The 27,064-nt window shown below is 36.3% G+C and overlaps 1 protein-coding gene across 1 annotated transcript in view; it reads left to right on the forward strand.

Annotated features, from left to right (window-relative positions):
• LOC150094662 (NPC intracellular cholesterol transporter 1-like) overlaps window positions 1-23,323 on the forward strand; it is a 559,930-nt gene extending 536,607 nt beyond the window's left edge. The window contains exon 22 of the mRNA XM_090411614.1: window positions 23,156-23,323. Coding sequence (XP_090267740.1) covers window positions 23,156-23,323 — 168 coding nt within the window. The remainder of the gene's footprint in view (window positions 1-23,155) is intronic.
• Window positions 23,324-27,064: the final 3,741 nt, after the last annotated feature.

Raw genomic sequence — 27,064 nt, forward strand, 5'->3', positions numbered from 1 at the left:
CTTGTGACCCCACCCATAATGCATTGCAGTATATACATCTTCTAGTGAGATGTGCTTTACATTATGGGAAAATACTAAGAATAGTGATCAGAGCTTTACCCACCTTTACAATGAGTTGCCCTGGTGTTGTACCATCTTTAGACTTGAACTTTGTTTCAGGCACAAACTTAATTGTTTGCATACTTGGGATTAGGAGTTAAAATAACCAAGTATATAAAATTACTTGGTTATCTAGGAGTTGCCTAGGAGTGCTTCCACATGTGTAGGTATACGTGTGCTTGTGTGAGTATGACAAAATATATATAGAGAGACAATGTATAGGGGCACCTAAATTTTCTTTGCCTAAGGGCATCAGATACTCTCAGACCGGCATGGAAAATCACCTTAAAAAGATAAACTAGGTTCAGAACTATATAAATATGCAGGAACAAGATTCAAAGAAAGACTCTTATTATTCTTAAATAAAATTTATTCAGCTGGTATCCCCCCAATAGAATGGAAAAAAGCAATTGTGATTCCTATCTTTAAAAAGGTAATAGAGATGACCCTGAAAACTATAGAGGTATCAGTATACTAAATTCCTGTTACAAAATATATAGCAAAATCTTAAATAGCAAACTAATGAAATATTCCAAAAACTTTATTTTAGAAGTACAGAATGGATTTAGAAAAGGACGATCATGTATAGACCCAGCCTTTTACCTAAAATTAATAATAGAGAAAAGAAGAGAATACAATTTAGAAACACATATTGCATTTATTGACTTTGAAAAAGCATTTGACCAAATTAAAAGAAACATACTATTTAACTTATTAAAAGAAAGACAAATACCAAATAATATCCTAAAAGCTATCACAAATATATATAAACATAATCAAATACAAATAAGATTAAATCACAAGCTATCATATACGAGAGAGATAAACCAAGGGGTCCGACACAGATGTTCCCTCTCAGCAACTCTTTTTAATATCTACTTAAATCAAATAATAATAAAATGGAATAAAAATTTACATCAAGGAATTAAATTTTCTCCTACAGTGAACTTAAACACTCCTTTTTGCCGACGACCAAATAATAATTACAAATTCTGAAGATAACTTACAGAAAGATACTTTAAATTTAAAGGAGGTAGCCAAAGATTATGGTATGATAATATCAACAGAAAAAACAAAAACTGTGACCTTTAAAGGACAAGATCCAGCAAGTACTAAAATAGTAATAGATAACAAGATCTTAGAACAGGTGAATTCATTTAACTACCTAGGATGTACGATCACATATGAAAATGAAAAAGATATAAACGTAAAAATTGCAAAATATTTAAAAATAACAGGTGTAATTAACTCTATATTTAAACCAAACCTAGTTCAAAAACAAATCAGACTAAAAGTATACAATACATTAGCCCTACCAGTCAATGTATGGAAGCAAAATCTGGACAATAAAACAAAAAGACAAACAAAGATTAATAACAGCAGAAATGAAATTTATGAGAAAAACTGCAAAGTATACCCAATTTGATCACAAAAGAAACGAAGAAATTATGAAAGAATTAAACCAATAATAGAACCAGTAATAGAAAAAATTAAAAAATATAAACATAAATGGATGAAACACGTTCAAAGAATGAAAACAGAAAGATTACCAAAACAAGCCTTAAAGTACAAGCCATTAAGAAAATGAAATCCAGGACGTCCTCTTAAACGATTTAACGATGACTTCTAAGGCCGGAACAGGCCATGCTAGGCCTAAATCCTTGATACACATGATGATAATGATACACACACACAAAAAAAAAGTTGATGAATTGAATTGGACTTGATATTTTGAAAGATTAAGAATTAATTATGAAAGCTAAAAAATTATGAAAACTAAAAATTAAATGACAAAAAGGAACAAAAACTAGTAAAATATGAAGAAGACCAGTAACATATCAGTATGCTACCCATAAAAGATGTAAAACATGACCTTATTATTATTATTATCAAAAGCAGATAAAGGCAATATTACTGTTATAATTGACAAAACTGATTACCATCAAATTTTAGGTGTCATCAATGATACTAATGATGAATGTATCCCTTTTCTTACCCTAGGTGACTTTTGTAGGCATTGCTCACGAAGTGTGCCTGGTGATATTTGTACAGGCTAGTTCACCTGCTTTCCCTGATACCTCTAATTTTATGCAGGCTCAGGACCAGCATATGGCTGGGACTTATTCACGACTGTAATCCATGTGTGTTCATATGGCCAGTTTGCCTGTTCTGGGGACAAAAGACCTGAGTTTCCTGGTGAAAAAACCCCCTACTCTGTATGAGACTGGCTAACTCACCTTTCGGAGAAAGAGTTAAGATAAAGTTCCTTGCGTCACTGACAGGAATCGAATCCAGGTCTTTCCAACCAAATGGCTTTGTCTATACTGACTGAGCTATGGAGGCTTTCATGATACCAATACTTATAAATTAATTACAGAAGACCCTACTCCAAATATCACAAACAAATTGAAAAACTGTTATAGCAACTTAAAGAAGAATTAAAAATAGATAAATACGCCATTAAAAAAAATCATACCTTGTAGAAGTCACCTTCCTACTATATTAGGACAATTAAAGATACATAAACCAGGCTATCCTATATGTCTCACAATTTTGTAAAAATGCACCACAGAGCTCCCTCATCAAAATTTCTCAGCTAATGAAACCATTAGTAAAAAAAATTTAATTTATTGTTAAAAATACTGACAAACTCCCCAAGCATATAAAACAGACTATCATGTCACCCAACAATATTCTTTCTTCATGTCTTTATGATATACCATTGTCAACATGCCCAAAACTTTAAACATTGTCTGCACATTGCTTATAAAGAGCCACAACCTGTCAAAGTGTGATAAATTATCCCATTCTGATATGTTTTCATTGATTAAATTTATCTTAGCAAATTTCAATTTCTTTAAGTATAATGACAATATTTATTAACTGTGGTTTTTAAGAAAATTACAACATTGACTAATATTAACTAATATTAGTTAATTTAATTGGACCATATAAGATATGAAGACATCAGAAAAGAACTAGATATTTATAACATAAATAAAAAGATCAAGGAATATAGAGAGTAATGGAAAAAACATCTATTTAGCACGGAAAGATATCGGCTACCAAAAGAGGTGGATAGATATAGCCCAAAGGGAAAATAAGAGAGAGGAAGACTAGCAGCAAGATGGAAAGAAGCAGGAACAGGCAAATGCCTAATCCTTGAAGAGAAGAAGAAGAAGAAGTTAATTTAATTTTTTTTTTTAAATTAATATTTCCAGTCTTTCAGCAAAGTCAAATTTCCATCATTAGGGAACACAATACAATATGATAGGTGCAGTCGAGTACTACACTCTGTAATGATCCTCATAGACAAGCTTATACATTGGTTATGCATTACTAAATCACTTAAGGAATTGACAACGTATATAAGAATATAAATTAAATAACACTTTAATAAATATTTCCGATATTTCGACAACGTCATCATGTTACCATCTTCAAAAGGAACTTACAAAAAAGGCACATGCACGTAGGCACTACAACACAGTAACTGAGAATGAAGTGAGGAAGCTATTGTTCTCCTAAAAATCCTGATGGTGCCCCCCTAGTGTGCTGTGTAGGTGTTCTTGGCCATTGGGCTGAAGGTCTGCTGATGTAAGCCTCCCAAATTTGGGGCAGTCTCATGCAACCAAATTTGTTGAGGTTTGGAGAGTTTCTTAGGGCCGAGACTGATTCCAAGAATAGTCTTTCGAATTTGAACTTGCTAAAGCCTAAAATCCTAAATATTGTCCCCTAATGGGCTAAAATGAGTATTCTTTGCTGTTGGGCTGAGGTGCAAAGGATGAGAGCTTCCAAAATTTTCATGCAATCAAATTTATTGAGGTTTGGATAGTTTCTTAATGCAGAAGCAGATTCAAGGAATAGTATTTCATATTTATATTTATTGAGGTGGAATAGAGTGGCCTTCTTCCAACATATCCTATGGCAGATATTTGAACTTGCTGAACATGTTCAAAGCATGCTCAGCAAGTCCTGAGTGGCTATAATGGTAGAAAGAGATTTTGTCCTGATATTGGTTGTCCTGCCTGTTTTGCCCCTTGTGGTTTCCAACTACAAGGGGCCTAATGAATACTTGGCAGATCTAGGGATTGTGGCTGGTTCTTTGGTGGATCAGATAAGAGATGTGAATTTATTATACGTTTCTATAAGTGGTTGTAAGGTTGTATGTTTTTAGGATTTTAGATAGTTTTTCAGATTGCGGTTGCCAAGGATATATGGAATAGTTGATAGCTTTGGTGTAATATCCGTTCTGGAGAGGAGGAGGAGATGGGGAGTGTCGTCTTGGGGTTATAATATTTTTTGGATGTGGTGGAAATTGTAGCCACTGGCTAAGAAGGTTTTGTGAATGTGGTCAAGTTCAGTGTAGAGAGCACTGTTATGTGAACTAATTAATTTTGCCTATTTTAATATAGACTTTTAATACTCTCATAATGTTGGGAGGTGGAGTGTGTGTTTGTGAATGTATTTACCTGTGTGTGTGTGTAGGTTTGGTTTTCTGTAAACAGAGGGATAGAGTTTGTTGCCTCAATCAATATGTTGAGATCTCAGATTGTAGGCATTAGTGAGACCTGGCTATCAATAACGGGTACAATATTTTTAGGAACAATAGAAAGGATAGGAGAAGAGGGAGCATACTGCTAATGCTATCAGATGACTTGACTCCAGTTAGTGTTGAGACCTATGATTGTAATACTAATAATAGTTTTTCATGTGGCAGTGAGTTTGAAGTCATCTGGTATGAAGTGGAATCTAACAAGATCAAATACATAGTGGGATGTTGATACAGACTTGGTGGATTGGTTGCTAATGATGAAGAAATGCATCACGAAATAAAAACAGTGGGAGTGAAAAGAGTAATCATAATGGGGGACTTTAATTATCCAAACACTGACTGGGCAGCAGTAAAATCTCATTATAAGAATGAAACTAAATTTATTAAGCTGTTGCGAGACAACTTCCTCAAGCAGCATGTGACAGAAGGAATTTGAGGTCAAAGAGCATTAGATTTGATTATAGTGTCAGAGAATGTTTCAGTTAAAGTCATAACTATTCTGCCTCTGTTTAGTGACACTGATCATGCAGTACTCACTTGGGAAGTGGCTAGGTTTATGAATGTTCCATTCAGAAAAGGTTACGTGCTGAACTATAATACAGGATATTATGACCAACTGAGGAGTATGCTGAGTTTAGTGCAATGGTAACAGTTGTTGGATGGGAAGAATATCGACAGTGCATGGGAAGCATTTAAAAAATACTTAAATGATGCAATATCAGAATGTGTGTCCCGAGAGTTTGAAGAATAAATAGGGTAGGAGTCAGATGGTGTGTAATCTTATCAGGCAAGAGATTCGTAACAAAAGGATGATGTAGAAGGAATACCATGTGCATAAGGATGATGACCATTATGAAAATTATAATCAGCAGGCCAAAAGAGTCACAACTGTTGTATAGAAAGCTAAGTCTGAGTATGAAAAGAAATTGGCACTGCAAGCTAAAGATACTCCCCCCCCTCCAAGGAATTCTATCGACATACTACAAGTAAAAGAAAGAATGAACAGAAAGAATAAATCTTCTGAATGCAGATAGCATGAAGCTGATAGATGCAGATGAGGATGTTCAACTAATGAGTGCCCGTTTTGCTAAAAGCTATTAACCTGGTTTATGAAACGTTGAGTTCACTACTACCTCATCACTGGTTGAAGAAACTCAGGTGTATGAGGAGGAGGTATTAGAGCTGTTGCACAAACTGAATTAGGATTCAGCAATAGGGACTGATGGGATATCATCACAGGTGCTAAAAGAGTGTTCAGCTGAACTGGCTATTCCTTTGACTAGGCTATATAATTCGAGTCTCAGAACAGAGAAGATTCTGCAAGAGTGGAAAGAATGCATGGTGTTATGTCTGTTTTTATCTCTCCTTTGTATAATGCTATTTGATTTAGTGGTCAGTACTCTTTCCTTCACCATATTTCATATGTTGGCCTCTGTCTGCTATCTTTAACCCTTATATATCCCTAAATCGTCTGCCTAACACTGAGTATATGATCTTACTGCTTACTTGACAGTTTCTAAATTTTGGGCCCCCAGAAAATACTTATTCCCTGATCTCTATAAGTCATCCACATTCGATCAGACAAATTTATTTCCTGCGCCAGCCTGGGCTTTAAGGACAGAGTTAAACTCAGCCTTAGGATTGTTATAGGGTATCAGATGCCACTAATATAATTCGCTTGAAATCAGAAGCCGTAGGTTTTCCTTTTTTGTTTGCAGTCGTGCCCCCTTTCCTTTCTTACTTAGGATATCCCCATGCACATATATGATCACCAGGTTCGTATTTTTTATGAAGGAGCTAGGTCAGTCAACATGGTCAGAAAAGCAAGCATGGAAGGTAAAACAAATTTAATGAATTCATAATTAATTACAATACAAAGACAAAATTGATATTAATGCTAGGTTAAAACTTTTACTCTCACTTTCTCATTCTTAGATAAACATGGATTTCTTAATCTCTACAACACTATTCCTTCAACTTATCAAATATTTAGTTTACAGCTTAATAGGAGCCAGCTAGGTATTTGGCATATTATTAATCTCCCTCGAGTAGATAACGACAGAATCTCCAGTAAGTTAATAGTTCTTAGAATTCAGTCTAATGGTATAGAGTCATTCACATGTATATTAATTCTTCGTGCTTATCCTTATCATAAATTTGAGATACACTTTCTTCCGTTTCTGTTAGTCAAATTCTCTAAGGGGCTAGAATATGTAAAAGTACTTATCTACACTATCTCAGGTTCTTTCGGGATTTTTTCCATCCTTCCTTCTTACGAAGTTCTGGCTGCCTTGTTTCTGTTGCCACCTGGGAATCACGTGCTCTCCCTGGATCGGGTGCTCGGTTTCTTTACTAAGGATTTACGTCGATGCTATTCTTTATCGACGGCCTGCATTCAAAATTTGACATACTCTGTGGCGGTGCCATACTGGGATTTCTCAGAGATCAGCTCTTAAAGATAAGAACTGAATCACGATGACCACTCAAAGCACACGGTGAGAATACAGGAACAAACAAAACGGGGGGGGTCATTTCTGTGTTGCAGGTTTTATACGCTCCCAAGAGCGCCACCTTTCCGAGTTTGATCTCTCCTTTTGCCCTTCCAATTTGTCCCCGACTGGGTGACTTCACCGATCCTCATACAGGGCTTTCCATTTCCAGGAATGCATGCATCTTGATGTTTTCTTAGAGGCTATAGACGGACACTTATGCTGCTATTGTAGTATTGGGCGACCTTTTCCCCTTCTTACCGAATTATTGGCATGCTTTCACGTGTAGAAATTCACTGATAATTACTCTCATGTAAGCCCTTTTTGTTGACTTACAGTTACATTAAAGTATAAACACACTAACTACAATACAAACAGTTCTTACTCTAATTTGCCAGTTGTTATTTCTTTTAAAACATAGTTAAATTGTGCCAAATGATAAGTATGCTCATTTAATGGATATCTTCTCTTAGACTCTGGAAAAGGTGGCCTCATTTAGAGTGAGGTCGCACGTTTCAGATCTTACAATGGTAATCCCATTGCACAAGAGTGGTGCAAAGACTAATGTATCCAGCTATTGACCAATCAGTATCTCAGGAGTGGCAGTGAAGATTTTGGAAAAGTTGGTTAGGACCTGCATTCATAAATGGGTTGTCAGAGAATCTCTACTCTGCGATGAACAGCATGAGTTTACTAAGGGAAGGGCTTTTATTAGCAGCTTGCTCACATTTTATAATAATGTTACCATTGGGCTAGACAAGGGGAATGGATTCACCATGATAATTTTGGATTTTGCTAAGGCTTTTGACAGAATACTGCATGGAAGACTGTTGCATAAATTGGAGAATATGGGTTTGGATTACAAAATATTAGCATGGATAAGAGGGAGGCTGACTGATTATGTTGAAAAGTGATATATGAGAGATGTGAGTCTTCGAGATTTAAGGTAACCAGTAGTATATCATAAGGATCAGTCCTTGGTCCACTGTGATTCAATCTGTACATTAATGACATTGGGAAGGATTGGAGAAGCAACATACAGCTATTTGTTGTATTTGCTGCATATGCAAAGATAGGCAGCATAATCAGGAATGTTGCTGATATGCAGTATTTTCAGAATGATTTGAATAGACTGAAATTGTAGGCATGGGAAAATGGATGTCAGTAAATGTAAAGTCATGCACTATGGCATGATCAGATATCCATGGGGATTATGCTAGAAGAAACTGATCAGCCTAGGGACCTTGGAGTGTTAGTAGATAGGAAATTGTGAAGGTCAGGGACCATGTAGCAAAGACTGCAAATACAAATCATAAGATACTTGCAATGCTGAAATGAACTCAGACATGTAAAGATAAGGATGTGATTTTGATTCTTTACAAGGCCATGATAAAACCTTATTGTGCCAGGTCTGGTTTCCTGGTTTCCCTTGTGATTCTGATACAGTGGTGTGAGTGCAAAGGGGAATGTTAAAAGTGATATCAGAATTGTGGAATACTGATTATGAAGATAGATCAAGAATTTATTGACTGCAGACACTAGCAAACAGAAGAAAGAGGGGGGGGAATTTTTTATTTTATGAAGAGTGGGAAAAGGCCAAGAGGGTATCCTTGGAACCAGAGAATAAATGCCACTAAGAAGAGGGGGGGTATGATCTAGATTTTTCGGTCATAGAGGGTGCATGATTGAAATGGATTGCCATTGGATGTTGTGTGTGTGTGTGTGTGTGTGTGTGTGTGTGTGTGTGTGTGTGTGTGTGTGTGTGTGTGTGTGTGTGTGTGTGTGTGTGTGTGCAAGCAGTGTGAATAAATTCAAGAACAAGTATGATAGCTCTCTGTGTGTAGTATGTGGCCTTCCTTGATGAGTCCCTGACTCCCTGGATATCTCTTTTAATAATAATAATAATAATAATAAATTTTATTTTGGGATGTTGATTGTGTAGATGTGTTAAAAAAAAAAAAAAAACCTTTCAGATAATCCAGGCCACATGGCCAAATGGAGAACACATCATCAGCAAAGCATAGCCAAACAGTCGATCTATGTAAGGCAAAGTTTTAAGGCTTTCTTTTCAAAGATCTCCATGAGGTAGTTAACAGATAGATACAACATTATCGAATGTGATGTATACATATTGTAACACTTCTAATGATGAAAATTTCTGATTAACACTCTATTTTTAATGTCATCATGGATGTGTAATGCGGTTAGATGAAGATCCTAATGTCTCATAGTCTTAAAAGTCCAAAGAGAAATAGATGACTTTTTTTTAAGCCTGTTATTAAGAGTTTTGTGAGGAGAAGGAAAAAAAACACCATTCAGTCATCTGTAGCATCATACATACTAAAATGTAATTTATGTTTGCATCCTGCAAATGAAACTAACAGAAATAACACTTAAAACATATAATACAGGGGTACTTAAGGGTCAAAGCTATATAAGAGAGGAGAGAGACCTCCACATATCCTTTAAAGGAATGTGGAGAACCAGTCAGGGCTTCTGACCTAATGTCCAATCCTCACCTTCTCGTAGTGCACCCTGTTAGGTATCTGCCTGGATACTGAATGAGTGAGGTTGGGCTGGCAATTTGGGATTTAGCCAATCAAATTGTATTCTTATTGGCTTAAACCAAAATAAAAAATGATGGTACAGCATGACAGAATTTCATGCCAGCTGGGGCGTCGTCCAGTTATACAAGGCCCTCCCCCCACCGTTGTTTTCATCATGGAACCAGGACAAACAGCGAAAAGTCAGCTACTGAAACAAATCCTAAAACTCACCCCAACTCAACATCACCAGAGTTCAAGATCGGTACTGTCAACATAAGAAGCCTGAATGGAAAAGAAATGGAGCTAGCTGAGGAATTGGATAAGTACCAGATTGACATAATAGGGGTGACTAAAACAAAAAAAGGCAAAAACTGGTGAGATCTTTCTGAGCAATAAATACAAAATGTTATATTCAGGGGCAATGAAAATAAAGTAAAACAAGGATTAGGCATAGTATTCAACACTAAATACGAGGCTAATCTTCTTGAATGGCAGGCAGTCTCAAGTAGAGTGATGTGGGCAAATATGAGAATGGGGAACTGGACAATGAGACTTTTTATTCTTATTATTATCCAGGCCTCCATGGAGTCAAAAGACTCATCATGGGAGGTTGTTTTTAGGAAACACGAAGTTTATCATACCACTTCTTGAACCCTTTGACCGTCCCTGCTACAACCACTCTCTCAGGCAATGCATTCCAAGGTTCAACTACCCTCCATGCAAAGAAACCACTCCTCACCCTCTTGCACACAGCCTCCTTTCATAACTTCCAGGGATGACCCCTTGTCATCGCTCCTTCCTGCTGTTCCACAAAGTGAAAGAACTCTCCAATGTCTACCCTATAACTGCCTCTCAACAGTTTAAAAGTCTCGATCATATCACCTCTCCTCCTTCTATCCACCAAACTCCGCAGTCCACATTCCCTCAGTCAATCCTCATAACTCATATTGTACAGTCCTGAAACCATCTTTGTTATCTGCCTCTGTACCCTTTCCACAGTCAATTTATCCCCTTCAAATGCTGGAAACCAAATCTAAGAACAGTAGTCTAAGTGTGGTCTGATCAGAGTTTTATACAATGGAATGATAACTCTTTTATCTCTGCAGGTCAGCATCCTTCTCAGTATTGCAGCAATCCTCTGGGTTACCTTCACTACCTTTGAATATACTCCCTGAATTTAAGTTTTCTATCAATCATCACCCCCAGATCTCTTGTCTTCCCTACCTCCTCCTGTACAGCTCCTCCAATAGGGTATGCATCCTCCCATCAATGTTTCCCATACCTCAAGACCTTTCATTTTGCTGCATTAAACTGACACCCTCCCCCATTCATTTGCCCATCTGTCTAGTTTATTCAAATCCTCTTGCAGGGCTTCCACATCTGCACTATTACTAATAACCCTTCCCACCTTCACATCATCCTCAAACAACTGAATGTCCCCTTGCAAACCATTGGCAATATCATTGATATGACAGTTGAACAATACAGGTCCCAGTACTGAGCCCTGTGGAACCCCAATTGTAACCTTCTGCTTCTTTGATATTGCCCCACCATACTCAACTCTCTGATACCTATCAGTCAGCCAATCCTGAATCCATTTGACTAACCTGATATTTAAACACATGTGCTGCAACTTAAATATCAGCTTATCATGTGGCACCCTATCAAACGCCTTTCCAAAATCAAAAAAAAAAAAAAAATGGCAGTATATGCCGTTCCCTCATCAACTACTCTTGTCACTTTATTATAAAAGGCAATCATATTACTAAAGCAAGAGCACCCCTTAACAAATCCATGTTATGCATATTGAGCCTATGGTCCCACAGAAGGTTCTACTAAAGTATAAGTAGAGGAATTTTTCGAGACTTTAGAGAAAGCAACTGGCACAATGAAAAAGGAAACATTGATCCCTGTTGGGGATCTAAATAGCAGAGTAGGAAATGATTGTCACACATACAAAAATATATTCGGAAAATTTGGAGAAAAGAGCAAAGCTAATAATAATGTCAAATACCTGTTGGATTTCCCTCAGGAATGGACTGTTTATTACTAACACAATGTTCCAACATAAAAATGTGCAGAAATTCACATGGAGAGAAGAGGCAAGGAATAAGAAAAGTCTCATTGACTATGTTATTTTGATAGTGATGTTTTCTCCCTGGTGCAGGACACTAGAGTGTACAGAGGATTTGAAATTGGAGGTGATCACCATTTAGTCTTGAGCTGAATAAAATTGAATTTCATATTGAATAGAAGAACATGTAAGAAAATTTTAAAATGAATAAAAGCTGAGCAGCTCTCAGATGTGAATGGTAGACTAAAACATGTGTAGACACACATGATTGAAGAAAAATGAAAGAGTTTGAGAACAGGAATCAAACCTTGGAGATTCAGTGGCAAGCGCTGAAGAAAACACTGATTGATTCAGCCAGAGAGGCATCTTGTGAGGTTGTCGGTAAGGATGGAAAAATCAGAACTCCATGGTGAACACAGGAAGTTAAAGAGGTAGTGAAAGAAAAGAAGAACACATATCAAAAGCTCCTGGCAAATAAGTCAGCTTGTGCTCTTAGAGAATACAGAGACAAATGTAAGAAAGCTAAACACTCTGTAAACCTAGCTAAACAAATAGTCATGGGAGGACTTTAGTAAGAACACAGAAAATAAATATCAAGAAGGTGGTTGTTGGAGAAGCTCAGAAATGAATGAAAGAGTGCTGTAAAAGGAATTAGAGATGATAAAGGTGACATGAAAACAGAAGAAAAAGATTTCTTGGCGTTATGGAGTAATTACTTCAAAAAATTGCTAAATGAAACGAGCAGTGATGATAGCACAGTGGTAAAAAAACACTGACCAGGCATGCAGTCAGGAATACCTATCCATATTTGAAGTAGAAAAAGCCATCAAAAGCCTGAAATATGGAAAGGCAGGAGAAGTAGATGATATTCTACCAGAAATGCTCAAGTAGTATGGAGGTATAAAAGTTTTACAGTGGCAGCACTGCATAGTTCAGAAGGCCTGGACAGAAGGATGAATTCCAGATGAATCGAATAGAGCTCTCATAGTACCCATTAAAAAGGGAAATAAAACTGAATGTGAGAATTACAGAGGTATTTCATTACTGAGTGTTCCTGGTAAGATATATGCAAGTATACTTGAGAAACGGTTGAGAAGGATTGTGGAATGTGGTGAGGTTGTGTGTAAGAATAGAAAAATCAGAACTCCATGGTTGACACAGGAAGTTAAAGAATCAGTGAAAGAAAAGAAGAAAGCATATCAAAAGTTCCTGGCAAATAAGCTTGGTTTAGAACAAGCTGGATTCCGGCTAAATAGAGGCTGTCAGGATCAGATTTTCACTTTACAACAGATAGTTGAGAAATCATGGGAATATAACAAAGATATGTATTTAAGTTTTGTAGATCTGGAAAAGGCATATGACACGGTGCCAAGAGAGAAGTTATTTGAAACACTACAGTTATATGGTGTCAATGGGGCATTATATCAAGCAATACTTTGTCTTTATTTGAGTTGTAAGTCAGCAGTTAGAATTGAAGTAAGTACAGAAAGGTGGTTTAATGTTAAATCTGGTTTCAGACAAGGATGTACATTATCCCCACTGTTATTCATTATCTATATGGATCACATTATGAAGGAAAGTGGTATTAAACATGATATCAAAATTGGAGATGTTAACGTCAGCTCTTTGCTTTATGCGGATGATGTTACACTTCTAAATAAATCCGCTACAAGTCTACAAGATTCCCTGACTAAAGTGAATAACTGTTGTCATAGGTATGGTATGAAGGTCAGCATTAAAAATACAAAGACGATGAAAATAGACAGAAACATTGAAAATATCAACTGCATTATGAATGGAGAACCTATAGAACAAGTAAAACATTTCAGCTACTTAGGCACGATTTTTAGTAAAGATGGTAAATTAAATATGGAAGTAGACAACAGAATCAACGAAGCTGGTATGGTAGGAAGTCAACTGAATAAATGTATATGGAATAAGAGAGAAATTAGCCAAAAAACTAAATTAGCTCTATAGAAGATAGTATTCAAGCAAATTTTAACTTATGGATCTGAGAGTTGGGTCAGTAGTAAAACACTTGACCAAAGGCTAGAGACTGCAGATATGAGAGTCCTGAGAAAGATTAGGGGCATGAACAGATGGCATCAATGGAATATCATATTAAAAACAAGGATATTAGGAAAGAACTTGACATTGTCAGCATCCAGGAATGCATTAGCAATTCCTGGATGCTGAGCATTGAGGGGTAAAGAGGTTAAATCCATTCATAACTTACAAGGATTGTCTCCTTATTCTCTCTCCTTCCCCTTGTCCTACCATATGAAAAAACTCCCCAGTGTCATACTTGTAACTACACTATCTCTCAACAATAAATTAAAGATACCAAGAAATTATATACTTGGTTTAATCCTTTATCCAAGTGTAAGCAAACAAAGTTTGCGCCTGAAGTATTTTCAGGACTAAGGCAAATGATGTGAAGTCTTAGCTTCCTTATATGAGTATCTCCAGTCCTGAAAATACTTCAGGTGCAAACTTTGTTTGCTTACACTTGGATAAAGGATTAAACCAAGTACAGTAAAACCCTTTTTTATGTTCCTGCAATTTACGTCTTCCTGCTATTTACATCAATTTTCCATTGGTCCCGTCTTAAGGCCTATTCTTACAATATATTGTTTTCCTGCCATTAACAACTTGATGTGGACATTATTTCCTGTGATTTGCATTTTTTTCATGGGTGGCCATACTGATTTTCAAATCGATTTCTGTGGAAATCTGTGCATTTCTGTTCCCAGATGGAGACGCTTTCGGCTGTAGTTTCGTTTCCATCATCATGGTGACTTGCATGCTTGCAGCAGTAATGTAGTGATGAGCAATACCATGATTTTTCAATCACAGTACGAATTGATATTGCAGAATTTCTGCTACATAATTTAGTGTGTGAAAGTTGCTTTCAAGTTGCGGTGGTGGATTGTCCATGTTAGTAACATGGAGAAAAAAGACAGAAAATGTATTTTGGTAGAAGAAAAGATGCCAATTCTGCGACGTGTAGCTTGGCATGCCGGAACACGTGTGCATTTAGCAAAAGATCTTGAACTTTCCGTGTCCACTTTGAACACGATAGTAAAAAACAGGCCAATGCAAAGCAATTTGGCGCTATGTCAAAAAAAAAAATAATAAATAAATAAAAAAAATCTACAATTAAAGATTTTTTTAAATAGATAAATGTAAGTAATTGTAAATTCATTTATTTTCAGTTATTAAATTTTGTAATCTAGCATGTAGACTCACATACTAGCAGTAAGTCATCTTTTAGCCTTTTTAATGTTTTTTTACATTTCCTGCTATTTACACTTTTTTATCAGTCCCCTGAAAAGTGTAAAAAAGGGGTTTTACTGTATATACTTTCTTGGTATCTTTAATTTATAGTATAACCAAGTGAAGAAACTTCCAGCAACTTTCTCTAATCCAGAGTAATGTAATAATAATAAAGTGTGACACCTTTTGGCAACTCGTACATAAAAATATGACTTTTGCATTACTTCAACTTTAGTATCACCTCTGGGTCTGGTCCCCACTGATGAGATCCCAATAAGGGTCGAAACCGATTGGTAATTTGATTCTTGGGGAGCAAAGTTTTTGCTCTCTTAAGGTTTTTGCTTTAGGGAGCTTTTTAGCATCCAGGGATTTGGATCTGTTGGGGTGGCCTGTATTAAGGCTTCCTTGGCTGATGCTTTTCCCTTGAATATGAGCGGTTCTGTTTGTTGGTAGGGGAGCCTGTCACTGAGCAGAGCCACCGCTGAGCTAAATGATCACTCAGGTCGCTCATTATCACCCTTCCCATAATGCATATCTCTATGCATGTCCGCATGGATAGTCCTGATATCATTTTTGTTATCTGCCTTTGCATCCTGTTCAAGGTTAATTTATCCCCTTCAAATCCCGTTCATCAAATCTAAGAATAGTAATCCATGTGCAGTCTGATCAGGACTTTATACAATGGAACCACAACTTTTCTATCTCTGCTGGTCAGTGTCCTTCTCAGTATTGCAGCAGTCCTCTGGGTTACCCTCACCACCTTGTAATATGTCCTCTAAATTTAGGTACTAATAACCCTTCCCAGCATCATCATTTACAACCAACTGAATATCCTTGCAGTCCATTATTATTGATATAAAGGTTAAACAATACAGGTCTCAATACCGAGCCCTGTGGAACCTCACTTGTGTCATTCAGCTTCCTTGATACCACTCCTTTGTAAACAACTGTCTAGTGCTCTTAATAAAACTGTCAGTAAAAATGTAACATAGCTTCAATTTCTCCTCTCAAAAAAGGTTGTGGAAGTGCAGAAAAGGATACGTGCCTGATAATTTGAATCATGAACGATGGTTCTTTCTTTCTTTCACTGGAAAGGACAACCCTTCAATACTCCTTGAATAAGTTCAGTAATGAGCAGAAGGAATCAGTAGAAATTTCTAAAGTTAATCTGATTAAGCAGTAACTTGGTAGTCTCTTTACTGGATGGGAATATATTTTCTAAAATAAGTGATAATGACGGACATGTAAAGAAACCTAGTATGAAATAGGATTCTGATTTTATTACTGAATACTTTCCCATATACTCCTAACACCCTTTCCTTTAAAAAAAAATCAGAAAATGCACCTAATGATAACCTACTGATACATTTTACATTTCATATTGCGAATTGGTGATAGTTACACCTTGGAGAAATATGTTTATACTGTATATGCCTGATATGCAGAAAGTATAGTCTTCTAAGTCATGGATGTTTTTCATGGCTTGTTTCACTTCTCCATTTCTGTCACTGAATGTGGTAATTCTTAGGTACTTTTTTATACAAGGGGCTAAAAGAGATCCCATGAATTTTTTTTCATGGGATCTCTTTTAGCTCCTTATATGGTTATCATTTTACTATATGATAACCACTGAGGAGGATATAACAGAAGTGTTAAATGAACACTTTATTAAAGTATTCCATCTTTGTGAATGTAATATAATGCAGAACTCGAGAGCTGATGTTGAGTGAGAAACTTGATATATCACCATGTGTCTTGAGGGAATGTTCCAGAAAGTTAACAACAGCTTTAATCCTGCAAACTGCAAAGCCTTTTTATTATGAGTCTTATAATGGCCCAAGTTCCAAAGGAATTGAAAGAGGGCAAAATCGTTCTGCTTCATAAAGAGAGTGATAAGACTAAGGCTTCAAATTTTAGTCCAATCTGCTTGTCTGAAGTTATGGTCAAGATGTTAGGCTAGTGAGTACCAGGATTCAGAACTGAGTTGACAGCAGCAGTAGAGTTCTCTCTGATGGACAGCATGTGTTTGCTGAAGGAAGATTATGTTTTAGCAATCTGCTTATTTATATTTATTATAACAAGGTGACAAATGCATTGTACAAGGGGATGCATATATACACCCACATTAGCATATTTAGATTTGCAAAGGCCTTTGATAGATTTCCACATGATAAGATGGTAGTTAAACTGAAACAGATTGATTTGGTAGATTAGTGCATTGGTTTGAAGATTGGCTGTCTGATAGGTATCAGCAGGTTGTGTATGGGTAGCAATACCCCAAAAGAGGAAAATCACTAATGGTGTGCCCCAATGATCTGTTTTAGTGCATTCTTGTTAATTTCTACATAAATGATATTGGGAAGGGCTTGACTGGTGATGTACAGTTGTATGCAGATGATGCAAATTGGGGAGAGCCATGAGGAGAGAACAAATGTTGTAGCTTTGCAGGAGACTTGAATAAACTGGATAAATAGGTGAATATGTGAGGATGTCAGTTCCAGTGTAAGGTTTAAAATTTGGGGAGCAAAGATAGGATGTAGAATATAAGATTGGTGGGGATATCTTAGAGGAGGTGTAGGAAATTAAAGATTTGGTTGCTGATGGTGGATAGGGACCTGAAATTTTGGGGACATTTGCTAAAATTGTGAGAACAGCACAACAGATTATGGAAATGATGATGAGAACATTTAGATGTAGAAGTAAGAATGTGTATTCAATTGTACAAGGCTTTGGTCAGACTGCATATGTATTACTGTGCACACACACACGATTGGTTGCTTGGTTTTCAAAAGGATGAGTTGTTTGAGAGGTTCAGAGACCATTGACTTAGCCTTTTAGTCAGTGGTGTGGAGTATGAGGATAGATTGAGAGAATCCAAACTGCAAAGACTAGTGGATAGGAGGAGAAAGGGGAACATGATTGAGACATATCAGTTGGTAAGGGATAATTACTAGATTAATGATTAATTAATGACATTAATGTAGATGAGATTTTTCATAGAATGGCTGGAGACAGGGGGAGAGAACAAGAAGCCATCTCTGTAAACTCTATAAGGAGGGTATGAGCAAGGGGATGAAGATAAGTTTTGGCATGTAGAATGGTAGATGATTGGAATGCATTGCTTAATAGTGTGGTGAGTGCAAACAGTGAATGCATTTAAGTCAAGGTATTATGAGATGGGTGTGTGAGAGTGAGACCTCTAGTAATGAGTTTCTTGACTCCATGGTGCTCTGATGATCATGATAATAATATCTATCAGATAGCAATACAGTTCACTAACTTGATATCTAAATCAATATGCTAATTTCAGTATCAGCTTATCATGTGGCATCCTGTCAAATACCTTTGTAAAATAAAAAAAACAGTAAATGCATTTTCCTCATCAAACCACTCTTGCATCTATTATTATTAAAGTGATCAGATTACTAAAACAAGAACATTCTTTAACAAATCCATGTTGACACACAGAGATAACATTGCCCTTGTCTGCCCAATGCTGTATAAGGTCTCTCGCCAATTTCTCGAAAATCTTAATGTCTATAGAAGAAGTACAAACCAGTCTACAGTTTGACACATCTTTTCTACCAACACGCTTATGCAATGACACTATTTAACTTTGCACTTCTTAGACATTTTTCCCATAGCCAGATGCTCATTGACAAGACAAGTCAATGGAGATATCATTTTCTTAACACATTCTCTTAAAACATAGTTACTTGGTTGAACTGGATGGCAAAAACCCATCCAGTCTCATTGTCTTATTGATGTCCAGACTACTTTTATATATTTAAAACATGTTCTCCTCATGCGCTTCTAAGCTTTGAACCCTCCCCATCCCTTTAGTAATTAAACCTGCTTTTTCACTATAAAAGACCCAATAAAGTGATCATTAAACAACTCCACTACTTCTCCATCAGTCACTTTTCTTCCATTTTCACCTAATTGTCATTAATTTGTGATTAGTCCTGAGATCCAAGGAGTAGGAAGATAAATGACTGTGGAAGATTAATGACACTGCAATCTTCCATGGTAATTTATCTTCCCACTCCTTGGATCTTAGGACTAATCTCTTCTTGTATTCAAGCTTAGCCCATGCTAATCACTTCCTGGACTTGAGTCTTATATTCCTCATGCAACTGCTCTTCACCCATTATACTTTTTTTGTATACTTTTTCCATAACATCTTTTTCATCCACAGTTCTCATTGATCATTAGTCATCCATTTTACACCACCAGATCTTGTTCTCTTTTTCAATACTTGCCATTGCTAATAAATGTTTCTTCACTAGTTTTCTCTTACACTGGTGATATCTCCATCTTCTAATTCTTCCATCCATTGAACTGCCTGAATCCTATTTTATAGATTATTATAATTCTCTGTTTTATAATTCCCCATGAATTCCTTTCTGCATGATATTTCTATATGTCTGTTCATCCCCCAATTCAAGATTACTTGGTCATTCTCTCAATCTAGTGGTAGGGATGACATTTCAGCTTCAAATCCAAAACTCTTGAATCTCATGTTCATGCTTTCTAAGACCTTTTTCTCTCGGGAATTTCAGAAATTCCATTCCCTTATATGCTATTTTTTCTTCCCAGTTTATATTGCTGTAGTTAAAATCTCCTTTAAATGATCATTTTTGGCAAATGCAAAACTGAATGATCATTTTTGCATTTGCTAAATTTAACTTCCTAAACATCTCCTGCCCTCTGTGTTCTCTGGCTTATAGCATCATCCCACTAAATATCCTATCCTGCCAATATCCACCTCATACTATATGCTCTAAAAACATTAGTGCCATTTCCTCCAAATCCTCCACTCCGAGACAACACAACTCATCAGTTATCATAAACGATGACCCACCACTGCACTTTCCACTAACCTCTCAAAATATGCTATACCCTTCTGCTTCTATTCCTGTAAGTATATTACCTTCCATCAATTACATTTCCATAGTCCCAATAATCTTTGGACCACCTGAGGTTATTACACCACTAATTCATCTCTTTTATTCCTGATACTCTTTGCACTTGTATAAAGAAACATCATACAATATCAGTATTTCTATACCCATTATTATTCTCTCCAGATTTCATTTGACTCTACATGACATATCTTTCCTATCTCCCAAGTGATCATTCCTACAAGAGGCCATTTCTGCTACCAACTGTCATTTGTGGGAAGTCTGGAAAAGAGAGTAAATAACTACAGTAACAGAAACAATATCTCCCAAAGTGTAATAAAGTGTATAGTCGTTTCTGTAATCATGCTACTCTGGAAAGAAGCCTTCAAGAGAATAATTGATTTCAACAAACTTTGTATCAATAGCACTTTCTTTGTGCTCTAAGTGGAACCAAAGTAAAATTGTATATTTTCATCTGTATACTAGTGTCTCTTTCATGCATGAACTCTCAGCTTCCTTTCCTGAATTTTTCATTATGTTGGATTACTTTCCCTCATTTAAATAAAGCAGGAGAAGCTCCTTCAAAGAGAGTTGAGATTAAAAGCAAAAGAGGTGATGATTACTGAATGTATTACCATTATATATTGAGCTGAAGGAGGCCTGTGATATGTTAATTTGAACTGATGAAAACTCAATAAAGGCTGAAACAGGCCTGAGTGGTGACCCAGAATAACAGGTTTTTTCATAGAGAACTGTAGGTAAGTGGAATGCATTGCTTGGGAGTGTTGAAAAGCAAATAAGTTTGATTTTAGGATTGAGTGAGCTTTGTGTGTGACGGTGGTTGACCTCTTGCAATGAGTCTTGTGGATCAGTGGATATCTGATTTTAATAATGAACAGTCATTATTCTGGTATGTACATGGTAGCAGGGTTTTCCCTTCCCGGAAACTCAGGTTTTTCATCCTGCATACAGACAAATCGGCCCTTCGGAACACACACAATTTACAGACAAAAAATACTAGTTGTGGTGGTGGGTGATAGATGCCATTGATGGAGATGATTGGTAGAGGTTCAGTGTAGTGGTGGAGACAGTTGTATAGTGGGTGTCCTCCTGTGATGAGTCTTCAGACTCCTTGGAGGTGTCACAAATAATAATAATACATATTTGCCATATGCTTTGATCTTCCAGAAGGGTGATCAGTGGGGAATATAAAATACAGTTGGTCCTTGACTTACAACATACAACTAATGACCACTCATACTTACAATGACAATCCTGTCATAAAAAATAAATAAATAAAAAAACTTTAACATGTTTACACCGTATTTAGTGGTACAATAAAACGCCAATAAATATACCAACTAAATACAGTATAACTAATGACCACTCATACTTACAATGGCAATCCTGTCATAAAAAAAGAATAAATAAAACTGCTGTACTTTGTTTGGCTTGTATATAACTATGTCTCCAGGGAAAGAATGTTACTTGCATTTATGCAGTATGATGTTCAATTGGAGTAGGGGGGGAATGTTTTTTATTATACAGGTTTATTTTCATTCCAATAATAAGCTGCCAATACATACAGATACTGTTTATTATTAATTAGTTTAAATATACCAACCAAATATAGATTTTCCTTAGTTATCAGTTTCAAATATATCCAGAAACAGGTTTTCTCCCCATCTACATAGTTTTGGTTTCATAATGAAAGCACATGTCATGATTTAGCTTTTAATTTTTCAGGAAATGACAATGTATACAAAAATATTAATTATAACTTTAATTAATACTTTCCTGTATTTTGGCAACATTGCCATCATCATGGATCACAAAAAACAATGATGTCCATGCAGGTACTAACTCTGAGCAAATGAAGTTAAATAAAGGCAACAGAAGTCAGGCCTATATGACCTTACAACCAGTTACAGACCCCCATAAGAAATTGGCCTCTCTTATCTGCCTACCAAAGACCAGCCACATCTCCTAGACCTACCAGGAGTATACCAGGTCCCTTGCAGTTGTAAACTGTCCTACTATGGCCAAACAGGCAGGACAACCAATATCAAGATATCCAAACACAAAGGACTACATCCAGTTCCACCAATACAACCACTCAGGACTTGCTGTCCAAAGGTCAGCAAGCTTGCTTTGGATACCCACCACAGGATATGTTGGAAGAAGGCAACTCTGTTACACTTCAGCAAATACAAGTATTAAAGACCATTCATCGAATCTGCCTCAGCTTTAAAAAAACTTTCTCAACCTCAACAAATTTGGGTGCATGAGACTGCCTCAAATCTGAGAAGTGTACATTTTAAGAACATCAGCCCAATGGCCAAGACAACCAAATATAGATTTTCCTTAGTTATCAGTTCAAATATATCCTGAAACAGGTTTTTCCCCCATCTACATAGTTTTGGTTTCATAATGGAAGCACATGTCATGATTCAGCTTTTAAGTCCTAAACAGTGCCACCTAGTGGGAGGCACTGTTTAGGACTATAGGTCTGTTGCCTTTATTCAGCCTCATTTGCTCAGTATTAGTGCCTGCACGCACGTATCATTATTTTTTGTGATCCCTGATGATGGAAATGTAACATTGTCGAAATATAGGAAAGTTTTTTATAAATAATATTCTTGTATATGTTGTCATTTTCTGAAAATTTAAAAGCTATGTATAACCAACGTATGAGCTTATCTACAAGTGTCATGATTTGTGGCATGCACACCCCAAAGTCAAGTACAGCATGAAGTGCTGTACTTGACTTTCTAGTGACTTGACTTTGGGGTACTTGACTTGCCTACTCTTGACAAACATCTTAATCTTATTATATTTTCCACTGTGGACACATGATTACAAATTCTAATGATGACTGCTCTGTATCCATTGTATGTAAAATCTTTTCATTTGCAACTTTTTTAGTGTTTATTTCTGCAGAAATTGGCCACCAAGCAAAATGGTGAATCTTCTAGAAGTTTTGAAAAGACAGAAACATTGAATTAGGAATTCAAGTGAAAACTGTATATAGAGGGGAGATAATTAATTATCCTTGAATTTTATAAACAAAGTTGCTTGTGTTTGTCTTGTGATTTTATTAAATTTGTATAATTTCTCTGATTTATTTTGAATGATTTCTAATGTGAATCAGAAAATACTAATATTTTACTAAACATTGTTGCACTTTATTATTCTTTTAATTATTTTACTAGATTCTTTCTGGCATCACATTAACTGATTGTGGCATCCTGATTTTGGCTTTTGCAAAGTCTCCAGTGTTTCATGTGTTTTATTTCCGTATGTATCTGGGCATAATTGTGTTTGGTACAATGCATGGCCTTGTCTTCTTGCCAGTACTGTTGAGTATAATTGGTATGTAATAAATTTACCTAAATATCATTATTCACTCATATATTGCTTATTTAGCCAGTCATTTTAATTACACATACATTAATTATGGGAGTTTGAAAAGGAATGTCATGTAGTAATTTAAGTATGTATAGCTAGTGCTGAGCTCATTCAGTAATTAAATTATGCTGAGCATGAAAACAAAACTCCATATCAGCAACTATTTTTCTCAATCTCTACAGATTTTTCAAAAAATATACTCATTTTGTATTATTTGAATAAAATAATTAAATTTATATTTTAATAGCCTCTGTAGCTTGATAGTAATGATGATGCTCTTTGGTTGGAAAGACTTAGGGTCTGCATAACATCTAAGATCCAAAAAATCTTTATAAAAGCTTTTCAAGTTCAAGCAAGTTATCTGGGCTCATACAGAGGTGGCTGGGGGTTTTTCTCACAGAAACTTGAAGTTTTCATTCCAACCAGAAATAATAAAAATCAATAATGAGGAAATTAAACAAGTAGATTATTACATATACTTAGGACAACAGATATCAATGGAACAAAATATCATGGATGAAATTAAAAGGCACACGATGCTTGGGTGGAAAGCATTTGGAAAATTACAATCAATATTCAAAAGCCAACTACCATTATGCCTGAAGAGAAAAGTTTTTAAGTGTATTCTTCCTATACTGACATATGGCTGTGAAACATGGACACTGAATGCAAAGGAAATTAAAAAATTAAGAACAACACAATTTAGTATGGAAAGAAGTATGCTTGGTATCACAAGATTGGATCACAAAAGGAATACATGGATAAGAAATCAAACCAAAGTCACTGACATCATAGGAAGAGTGAAACATCTCAAGTGGCAATGCGCTGGGCATATTGCTCGAAAACAAGATCAGCAATGGACAAAAGAAGTTCTGGATTGGATTCCATGAGAGGAAAAACGGCCATGACACCGACCTAAATCATGATGGATTGATGATATCATCAGATTTACAGGAGTGACATGGAAAAGGAGAGCCATGGACAGAGAGTTTTTAGTAATCTTGGAAAAGCCTTCATCCAGCAGTGGATTGACAATGCCTGATGATGATGATATATATATATATATATATATATATATATGTTTTTTAGGATTAAATGACTGGGAAACCAAGATAAGAACTAAAACAATTTTAATGGCACAACTTCTGTTAAAGACTAGTTTCGTCTTTAACAGAAAGATCCAAAAAAATAATAGACACAACCAATAAGAACCGTAAAGGAAATAACTCTAAACAGCACAATAAACGTTAGCGTACACATTTCAACATGAATGTGTTGACATTTGTTTATTTGAAAACATTCTCTCTCTGACTTCATTGTTGGGTGTACGTGTGCACTCACAATCTTGTGTACGTCAATATTGGATAGCAGTGACAGTCAGATAGGTTATAACTTAGGTTATTATTGAGATGTATGATTGAGAATGATTTCTTTAGATTCTACTTTCTTTCTCTCTAATTCATCATAACAATGGAAAATATTAGTAGACTTTTCCCATAGTACTGGATCGGTGTGGTTCTCTTCATTAGAATTTGCAGAAAACGGAATATGGCTAGACAGAGCACTGGCTCTCATTCTCCCGTAACTTATGTCTCTCTGATGTTCTTCGATGCGTAGCTCAATGGATTTCTCTGTCTGGCCAAAGTATGGTTTATCACAATTGCACCAAATCTGGTAGACACTGGGATACTTGAGGTTGTTATGTCTAGGTTTAGGTCTGCTCAGTAAAGAAGCAGAATTTCTGTAGTGGTGTGAATAAAGTCCGTATGTTGTACTTCCGAAGAACCTTGGCCAATTTGGGAGAGACAGAGTTGATGTAAGGTAGAAAAACATTACCTTTAACACATTGTATCCTCATTATGGTGAGGGAGTGAATTAAACAGGAATTTTTGAATAGATTTTTGGGAATAGCCATTCAGTTGAAAGGTAGTCCAATGCATTAACGTTGAAATGCATACGCTAATATTTTTTGTGCTGTTTAGAGTTATTTCCTTTACGGTTCTTATTGGTTGTTTCTTTTATTTTTTTGAAGAAGTCTGTTAAAGACAAAACTAGTCATGCCATTAAAATTTGTTTTATTTCTTATATCGGTTTCCTAGTCATTTAATCCTAAAAAACATGTACCGCGTAAATCAGTCTTCTAACATACATACATTGTGTGTGTGTGTGTGTGTGTGTGTGTGTGTGTGTGTGTGTGTGTGTGTGTGTGTGTGTGTGTGTGTGTGTGTGTGTGTGTGTGTGTGTGTGTGTGTGTGTGTGTGTGTGTGTGTGTGTGTGCGTGCGTGCGTGCGTGCGTGCGTGCGTGCGTGCGTGCGTGTGTTAGTCGCAGGTACTAGTAAAGGTAGTGGCATGTTGGAAAGAAGTGAGTACCAAAACACACTCACTTCTTTCCAACATGCCACCATCTTTACTAGTACCTGAGACTAACACACACACACATATGTATATAATATATATATATATATATGTATATAAATAGTGGTAAGCTGGGTGATAATTATATATATATATATATATATATAATTATGTAACTAATTATGTAATTAATATATGTAACTGAAACAAAGAGACAGCATAACCCCCCCCCACACACACACACATATATGTGGGGGGGGGGTGCTAGTAAAGGTGATGGCATGTTGGAAAGAAGTGAGTACCAAAACACACACACACATATATATGTGGGGGGGGGGGGTATGCTGTCTGTTTGTTTCAGTTATTACGGCAGCCACCATACCTGCATTCCTTAACACATTATCACCCAGCTTACCACTATTTAATGATTACATTTTGCACAGTATCATACAAGATTTTGTGGCATGCAGCACTTCCTTCAGCACTTGAAAATATGACAGGAAAGAGATAGAGAGGATGAAGGGAGAAGTCTGTATTTGCATGTGATGTAGAAGTGGGAAGAGTTGAGTGGTTTCTGTATCTCAGGTACTAGTAAAGGTGGCGGCATGTTGGAAAGAAGTGAGTGCCAATAGAAAGAGACTAGTAGCATGAGAGAAAGCAAGGAAGGGGAGTGTGAGGTGGTAACGTATTTAATTTTCGATAGCCTGAATGGATTAGTAGTAGTGTTACTGAATGCCAGATGAAGGCAAAATGCTTGGGGAGGGGGGGGATTACATGAATAATGAGTTGAAGAGGGAAGGGAGAGATTAGGAGAACTGACAGGTTGACTAGCATGAGGCAAACTGCAGTCAAAATGAAAGTTATGGGAAGAGGAGGAGAGAAAATGGTAATACCAGAGAAAGAGTAGAAATGAGAGGAGTCCAAGAAAGTATTAGGAGCAAGAGATAGAGAGAGACGAGAGGGAGATTTAGGGATGCAAACAAGGGAGGAGGAAACGAACCATGAGGGGTATATTGCATGAAGAAACAGTGATTCACAGTGTGCAAAACAGAATGATTGCTTACTTAGAGGAACAACACACACAGTGTGACTGTGGCCAGGTTTCTGTATGCCAGGAGTATCAAGAATAAAGAAAATGATCCAGTTAATAATATCAGAAGAATAGAACTAAACTGGCTTAACATATTTCAGATGAATAGAAAGAGTGAATGGGGACTTAGAGTGTGATTTATGATAGGTGATCAAGTTATGTCCTCAGTGCTATTTGGAAGGAATTATCACTGGTAGTTTTGAGAGTTTGAGACTGTATGGTGTTAGTAAGTGGGAATGACAGGATGTTATTATCATTATTAACATCA

Source organism: Typopeltis vanoorti, chromosome 21, assembly GCF_054136105.1.
Source record: "Typopeltis vanoorti isolate ZY-2024b chromosome 21, IOZ_Tvanoo_1.0, whole genome shotgun sequence".
In the NCBI taxonomy this organism is placed as follows: domain Eukaryota; kingdom Metazoa; phylum Arthropoda; class Arachnida; order Uropygi; family Thelyphonidae; genus Typopeltis; species Typopeltis vanoorti.